The 9,060-nt window shown below is 37.8% G+C and overlaps 1 protein-coding gene across 1 annotated transcript in view; it reads right to left on the bottom strand.

The window, feature by feature from the left end:
* Positions 1 to 9,060, bottom strand: part of LOC108793133 (anoctamin-3-like) — a 110,241-nt gene that overhangs the window by 98,332 nt on the left and 2,849 nt on the right. The window contains exons 2-3 of the mRNA XM_018564089.1: positions 7,874 to 7,974; positions 3,308 to 3,352 (exon numbers count right to left, since the gene is read on the bottom strand). Coding sequence (XP_018419591.1) covers positions 3,308 to 3,352; positions 7,874 to 7,974 — 146 coding nt within the window. The remainder of the gene's footprint in view (positions 1 to 3,307; positions 3,353 to 7,873; positions 7,975 to 9,060) is intronic.

Raw genomic sequence — 9,060 nt, 5'->3', positions numbered from 1 at the left:
TTAAAAGCTGTTATTATCATTCACATTATAATGTATTGCTGGGACTTGTAGTCCTGCATCAGAATAGCACCAACTATGCAGGACCACAAGTCCCAGCAATACATTATATTATTAAGTAGGGATGCACAAATGTGTGTGTGTTTTGTGGGGGGGGGGTGTTAAAAAGCTGTTATTATTTACATTATAATGCATTGCTGGAACACCCCAGAACGCAGTGAGCTGGACGGGTTGCAATCCAGTGTGTTCCAGCACTAAACCGGCCGGAACACACTGGAGCTGGTGTGAACTAGCCCTGAAAAAAAAAATACTTTTCATTTAATAGAAGAAAACAAAAAGGTATCAAAATCATGTTTTTATTGGGGGGGGGGGGGCCTCAATGGTTTCTTGCACCGGGGCCCTGGGGTTTCTAGTTACGCCTCTGGGCAATGGGATGGATGCCCAGAACATAGGCATCTGAAATTGTACTACAATAGCATTGCCATTCTTCTTTAGTCTTCTTACAGACAAAAAAAAAAAAGCTCTTATAAAGGAGTATATTGGAAGACACGTTTAGTGTGGCCACTTCTATTCCTAGCCATGTCAACCCTTTCCTATACCAACATAGCAGAAGATAGCACAATATACAGACATTCATCATCATTATCTGATATCCAATATACCAATATACCTGTACAGACCATTTTTCTATAGCTTTATGGACTATTTCCCAAATAGAATTTGATGAATTGCAGACAAAGTTTTAATTAATGCATGGTTTCACGACCTAGGCGTTATTCAAGTTAGATTTATGCATTTTACAAGCTTGAATTTGCATTCTAGGGATTGCTACGGTAAGCAGGCACAAGCAGTTCTGGGTAAGGGCTACAAGCAGTTGTGAATTTATGCACTTGGAAGAATAATTGTAATTAATTGTTTCACTACAAAACCTGCTGGACCATAATTGAGAGGTTTAAAAAGCAGATTGTTTAGGAGAAACTAATTTATTTTCCAAATTTATGAGAAATGTGATCTGCAGAAATGAAGGCTATTCTGCAGTATTAAGGGCAAACTATGCATTGCCCACTTACTCAAGTCTTAAGTGATTAATAGGTGAACTATATTAAAAACATCTGAAGTTAATCTATTAGCTAAATGGTCAATTAATAGCACTATAAAAACTATAAGGTCTGCATAACAGATATATGAAAAGTTATATGTATTGAAGAAGGTAAAATTTCCTGTTACCCATGGCAACCAATTCCTGGTTTGTACTGGAACTGTAAAAATGGCAATGTTAAGCAGATTAAATGCAATTAGTAATGTTTTTCGAACCATATTTCCTACACTAGCCCAACATTTCAATGTACATTGTAAGCCATCAGAGGCAAGGCCCTCCTTACCATCTTGTCTTGAATTGTATTGTGATTGTAATGTCTTCCTTATATTGTAAAGCGCTGCACAAACTGTTGGCACTATACAGTATAACTCCTGTATAATAATAATAAAAAGGTCCCTAGGGTCCTAAAGTAATTAGTTCTGCATGACGTGCAATCAGGATCAGCCATTCAGCACCAATATAGTCGTTTGTGCCTCTACATACTATACTATATATTACTCTGTTGCAAGTTTTCACTGTGCTTATTTAGGCTTTCCTTTTCTCTTACTTGGAGAATTAACAAGGTAATTACACCTGTTAGAACTTACATAATGTACTGCCACCATACGTATTCATGTGAAGTATCAATTCTGTGGACTATGCAGGCACATACAACATGTCCAACAACAGTGTCTGGCAACTGCTAACTACCTTCTTCCCACGTATCTTCTATCCTATACGTACTACGCCTTACACACTACAGCTAAAATTCCATGTGTTGACACAATATACAACATGGAAGGGGGGGTTTAATAGGTCTGTATTATGGGAACAAAAGATTATGCCATCATACGTTATATCCTCAAAATATGACATCTGATTTTTTTTCCTATTAACTGCACCTCTCAACACCTTGTTCTTATAAGCTTCTAAAATTATGATACTGTTACTCATAACTCATTACTGTGAAAAAGTGCTTCTGCCACTCGGTATCTAAACAGGGACTGATCCCACAAGAAAGTAAAATATTAGTTTAGAGTAAAACCTATGCAGAAGCTGTACTAACTTTTTATTAGGTTCCTGTGATTACAACAGAGAAAAGCTGATCCAAATAATGTACTTTTAATAATGAAACCTTATTAAAGCATATTATCAGAGGACCTGCATTAAAGCAGTAAATGTTTTCCTATTATTAAAGAGATGGGTAGATTTAAAAAAAAACTGTTCCCTGGTTTATTGCAATAACAAAATATTTTAACACTTTCAACACCACTCCAGCAAATACGTTTTTAAAAATTTTGGACATTGAGTGAAAGCGTCAGAACCCTTATGCCCGACCTGCGGCCCAGGGGCATCCTTTCACTGGCTTACCTGCCCAGTATCAGGACGCAGTTACATCTTGCTATGCCCCCTACTGTAAAAATATATTACAGCCCTCTTGTTTTCACATGTGACCAGCTCTAGAGAATAATTGCTGACCTATGCCTAGTCTGGTGCATTATTCTCTATGGGAATTTGAGCAAGTGGGGGAGCAATGAGATGCAAACAAGCCCATTCCTTGGGCAGGTCAAGCCCTGTGAGATTGATAAGGAGAAAGAGGATTGGAATCTCTAATAATGACTGCAGCTACTGGTTGACTATGACCATACAAATAATTAATAAGAATTTTCAACATCTGACCTTCCAATAAAGAAGAAACACAATTGCTCCCCTGTCCCATAACTCTCTAATTACCCTATGCCCATGTTCAGATTTTACTTTAAGGCCATCTGGTCAAATCTGGCACTACAGCACATTTATTCAAATTATGGTCAAGTTTGACCATCTTTCTAAGTGTATGGTGGTTCCACTGAGCTATGAAAACAAGAGCAGGTACAGGGTCTTTCTAATGGTTTGGTTAGGGCAGTGGTACATGGAAGACCAAGTTTGGGAGAAATAAGGACATTTTATTTACACTGGAGTCTCCTTTAAGCAATTAAGAGTTCTTGTGTAAAGTTTTCTAAATGTAAATGTCCACAGTATTTTACAACACTTGAATGGCAGTTTTCTTATGTTAATGGCCCAAACGGTCTTCTCCATATGCTACAATATATGGTCACCATTTCAGTGCAGTAACTCTTTAAGAATGAACCAAAATTTAAATAGCATAAATTCACAACTGCTAATGGGAGGGTTTGATTGATTTTGCAGGATGGGTAATTGGCAAAATAAAAAACAGTATCACCCACCAACCTGCCCATGGTTTTGCTCTTCCAGTCAGTGTAATAACATTTTTTCCTGTAAGAACAGTACAAGTCAGCTAAAGTGTAACATGCGTATTTAAACCAAGATGGATTCTTTTAGCGTTGACACTTTAAGACCATATGCATATTGCAATCTCAACAACCATCGCTGTACAATTTAATAGAATCTAGGATTTAACAAGTCATTTTAGATTGCCATCTGTGCATTCATTGACAACAGCAGAAAAGGTTCAAGAAGGAAAGCTAGAATTGTAAACTTTAGGTGCATTAGCTACAAACTCATGGGCTTTTCCAGCCTTGGATAAACCAAACTGTACAAAATTAAAGTTATGGAAAGCATAGAAAAAGAGTAAAATGTGCCCCTTTCTTGAAATCCATCCTTTAAAATAAACTTTCCTAAGAGAGACATACAGACTACCATTACTGACTTATCATTCTGAAATGCCAGCTGCCTGTCAGTCACTATCCAGAACATGTATTCAGATAAGGTCTTCCAACTTCCCCCTGACTTCTTGTTCCAGGTCAATGACTCAAAGTATTGAAGCCAATGGGCAGCTCAATAGCAAGACAACTAGCATCTAGCATTTTCGAACCAAGGTTAACAATGGCAGTCATCAAATTTCTCACAGGAAAGGCTCTATTTAATAAGTCACAAGCAAAGAGACTACTTGTTGGTTCAAAATTAATTATCTCTGTTCATTCTTTCTACTATGTCTCCTTCTGAAGTTACAAGGGAATCAAGAGACAACCCTTATTAGACATGTGCACTGCCAAAAAATTCGTTTCGTTTCGTTTTAAATTCGGATTTGTGTTATTTCGTTTTTCAGGATTCGGGTGTGAAAGTCAATTCGGATTCTCAATTCGGATTCGGACGAAATTCGGTAGCGTTAGTACGAACGTTCGTTTCGTTTTCTGTTCTTATTCGTTTCTTATTCGTTTCTTATTCGTTTCGTTCGTTTGCAGCAAAAGTGACATTTGAGGGGGAAAACATATTTTTCTCCTTTTCTAATGTCACTTTGCTCCAACGAACGAAACGAATAAGAAACGAATAAGAACAGAAAACGAAACGAACGTTCGTACGAACGCTACCGAATTTCGGAAATGGAAATTCGGATTTGTTTGCATTCGTTATGTCTGTAATTCGGAATTCGGATACATCCGAATGTCCGAATTTCCGAAAATTCGTCCGAATTTCGATTCGGAACGAAACGAATCGCACATGTCTACTGAGTATTAGCGCAAAGTACTGTCCAGTGCATACGGAATACAATGTGTAGGTACGCAAGCTCATATTATAGTCTTTAGATACACACTGTCTGTGTTGCCTATAGGGGCTAATCACTGTAAACTTTTAGATTTATTCTGGCTATAGGCAAAGTGAAACAGTTTTTTTTATTTTAGGGGCATAACTATAGCTATAGAATTGCATGTGACCTGCAAATGGATCAGCAATTGTTAATATAATCTGTGCATATAATTATATTATTTGATTTTAAAAAAAAACTTATATGCAATGATTGCATATATGTTTTGGGGGCCAGTATTCAGTGTCATTAGAAGAATTGCCTTTGTATAGAGGGGGCCCTAATGAGGACCTTGCACACACATTTGTAGCTGAGACATCTTCTTTATTAGCACATGGTTCATTTAACAAGATTCTCAAAATGGCTGATTAAACTCATCACAAAGCAAACATTACATAAACTTACAATAAGGCAAACATATGTAAAGAATGACAGTTAAACACTCTATAAACAATGGAGATGAAAAGATCTAGAGAAGCTCCAACTGTGCAGGGGGTTCCAAAAGTCTGGATTCATGGTCAGAATGTATTTAAAATGTTATTACAGTAAATGCTAAAAATGCACAGCTTTGGACTTTGTGACACGTGTGCATATGCTTAATACATGAACGCTGAATATAAGAATGTTGAACAGTTCTTAATGTAGCATGACGGATGTTGTTACACACAGAGGTGATGTTCTCTTTAGTGCAACATTCTGAGCCGATTCCAATAAAATCAGCCCAGAACAATCTACTGTCTTCAGATGACCCCAAAGAAAAAAAGTTGAGTGGTGTTATCTCTGGAGACCTAGGAGGCTATTCAACACTCACAATATTCCATACACCTGTCATTGTCATCACCATGCAGTTCCTGGACCGGCTATACTTTATAGGGATGGAAATTATTAATTTCTGGAATGCTTTGGATCCAGACCTTTGGGACATCCCGTACATCACAAACAACCTGTACTTCAATGTGGTTCCTCTAAACATTTAGCTCTTACAGAGTACTAGACTGAATGTTGTATTCATGGTGGTCCAGCAGGGGGCACTTGAACATTATTCTTGCACTCAACTGGGTTTTCAGCACATTTGTGTTATTAATTGCAAAACATGGGGGAAAAGTAAAGTGTCAGTGTTGGTAATAGCAACCAACATGTGTTATTTCACTCTCATTTTCCACTATAGATACACAACATGTGTACTTAGACTGCAAAGGGACTGCACATTTCCAGATTGTAAGAAACTATATTCATTTAACAAAGTTACTCCAAAAAATGTTTTCAGGGGTACCAATAGCAAATGTATTTGGGTATCAGAAAAACATTTCTATACTGATACTTGGGGCCCCACAAGATGAACACCACGAAATTGTGATTGGCTATTACATATAATACTTTTATTTTCCAACTTAATGCAGAGAACACCCATATTATATTGTGACAGGCTGTGTTTATTGCATGATGTACAGTTTACAGGCAGGGACCAGCGGGTGTGTGCTATGTTCTGTATAATACATGCCCCTTACTGGGCATTTTTTTAGAGGCAGTGCTATATATTACTACCACACATCACATTACCTTTTTTATTCCTTTGTTCTACTTAAAGTGACACTAAACTCAGGAGTTAAAGCTTAAAAATGCATTCAGGGACCTCAATTGCCATCAAAAATGTATCTATTTATGTATCACTCAGCTGTAGATCCACCAATCATCTCTGAATTCATGCTGACACTGTCCTTCCTTCTGGAGGGGGGCTACTTTTGTTCCTTACGGCCTGTGTGTGTGTTGTAAAGAAGCCACCGTTCCAAGATCACTCCCGGGATGGACTACAATCTCAATACAAATTAGCAAACTAAACATGAGATTGTAGTCCAACACGGGAGCGAACTTGGAGCGGTGACTACTTTACAACACAGAGGGACCATGGGGAACAAAAAGTAGCCACCCTCCAGAAGGAAGGACAGTGTCAGCACCAATTCAGAGATGATTTGAGGATCTACATTCGAGTGATACAAAAATAAGATACATTTTTGTTAATAGTTAAGGTACTTGAAGGTATTTCTAAGCTTTAACTCTTGAGTTTAGCGTCACTTTAATTGAAATGTCACAAAATTACATTTCATTCATTTCAATGCACCACAGCGCCAAACAATGAGGTATAGTGTGTTGCAACGTGTTGCAGAACACATGCAAAATTCCTAGCACACACAAACATTGGTGTGAACTGAGCTAATAGAACTTCAAGCAAGTTGCCTTGCCTGTGTGTTGGGAGTGTGTTAGGCAACCCTGCCCAATGCATCCCAACACATATGGTGTCAAAGGGCCCTCACGGGGTATCTACAGCTGGAACTTTTTTGTTGTTTTTAAAAGGGTAGATAATATTTTTCTGATATGGGACTAGTAACCAGTCATTTTGGAAGTTCAGTTGGAGTGCTGGCTTTTTTCTATGCCCAGCAATAAAAAAAAACATGACAGGGATTCTAACGCTTTCCAACTCTATCCAAAACTAAAGTGAAAAAAGTTTTGCCTTTAGATTCACTTTACAATAGGTTAAAAACTAAAGTAAATTACTTCTACCACTGAACTCATTAATTACTATTCACCATACAAATTGGCCATGCTCCATAGAAAGTGTCTCTTCTTTTATCTATATAAGTAGATACACAGCAAAGGTCGAAGATTAAAATAGCTACAACATAACACACCAATGGCCCAAGGCCAATTCACACCAATTCGTTGCGCTGCACTTAGCAGGGTTGTCCAACACAGTCCCAGTGCATAGACAAGGCCATTTTGTTTATATTGTATTAGTTCAGTTCACACCAGTGCGTTGTGTTGGGGTATGATGAGAAATGTAGAATATACTGCATTTTACACAGCACTTTGCAGCACACTACACTGCACCACAATGGGCTGTGGTGCATAGAAATTAATAAAATGTAATTGAATTAAAGTTAAAAAAGGTAAACAATGCAATACGTGGTAAATGCAAATGAACCTCGTGATACATTGCCCCCCTACACAATGCACACCAAGGGGAACCATTATATACAGAGCATACCAACCCACTGGTGTGAGGTGCCCTTAGGCCATGTGGGATTCCATAGGGAATAATAATGAGTACTACTGACCATCAGATTTCACATATGGAGAGATTTTTCAGATTGTCGGGATTCACATGCCTCTGTACAGAGCTATGAACCAACTGCAGTTCAGACAATTCAACAGATATGGAAAACTGGATCAAAAAGAAACCCACAAAGAGATACCTAAAAGGCATTCTGATGTTCATCCTCTCGGCGTATTTGCACAGTGTATCCCATGGACAGTGGATTTTGACAAACATGATGTCATTGTCGGTTACCGCATTCTAAAACAGACAAAAAAAAAATTGTGTGGAGAAATTATTAAACATTTACATAAGTGTCTATGCATAAACATTTGGCAAAGCCATTCACCCTGCAAATCTTTTTGAACTTTTGTTCTGTGCGAACAGAAATGAAACAATCATAGTATAGTTTTATTTTAGGTTGAATGTAATGTAATACTACATTGTGGCCACTAGATGGAGCTGTGTAACATAGGGAAAAACATGTTCCATCAGCTCCAACTAGTGGCTACAATGCAGTATTACATGACATTCAACTTGAAAAGAAAATATACTGTAAAATAATAGTTTTTGCCTCTATTTGCACAGAACAAACCTTCACAGAGCTCTGCAGGGTGACTGGCTCTGTCAATTGTTCATAAATAGACCTGTTAATCACATGGGATTTTATAGGTACCAATAATCAATGTATGAACCAACAAAAAAAGTTTGAAGGTTATTACCGTTCACATAAAAAAGATTAAAAACAAAAGAAAAATCAAAAAAGGATTGTGTACTCTTCCATACTTCCCTTTTATCTATCCATCTATCTATCTATCTATCTATCTATCTATCTATCTATCAATCTATCCATCTATCTATCAATATATAAAGTATATATGTATATCTCTATGGAAAAAATGGAAGCTGGCAGAGGCAGTGTGATGCTTTGGGTAATGAAACCTTGGATCCTGCCAATCATGTGGATGTTACTTTGACAAGTACCACACACCTAAACATTGTTGATGACCAAGTACACCCCTTCATGAAAACAGTATTGCCTGATGGCAGTGGCATCTTTTAGCACCATAATGTGCCCTGCCACACTGCAAAAATGGTCCAAGAATGGTTTGAGGAACACACCAACGAGCTTGAGGTGTTGACTTGGCCTTGAAATTATCCAAACCTCAATCTAATCGAGCATCTGTGGGATGTGCTGGAAAAACAAGTCCAGTCCATGGAAGCCCAACCTCACAACTTACAGGACTTAAAGGATCTGCTACATTATACCTTCAGAGGTCTAGTGGAGCCCTTGCCTTGACGAGTCAAGGCTGTTTTGAGGGCAAAAGGGGGACCTACTCAATATTA

This window comes from Nanorana parkeri, unplaced genomic scaffold, assembly GCF_000935625.1.
Source record: "Nanorana parkeri isolate BGI_ZX_2015 unplaced genomic scaffold, ASM93562v1 scaffold724, whole genome shotgun sequence".
NCBI lineage: Eukaryota > Metazoa > Chordata > Amphibia > Anura > Dicroglossidae > Nanorana > Nanorana parkeri.
The sequence above is the reverse complement of the archived record's forward strand: the minus strand, read 5'-3'. Positions and strand labels throughout refer to the sequence as shown.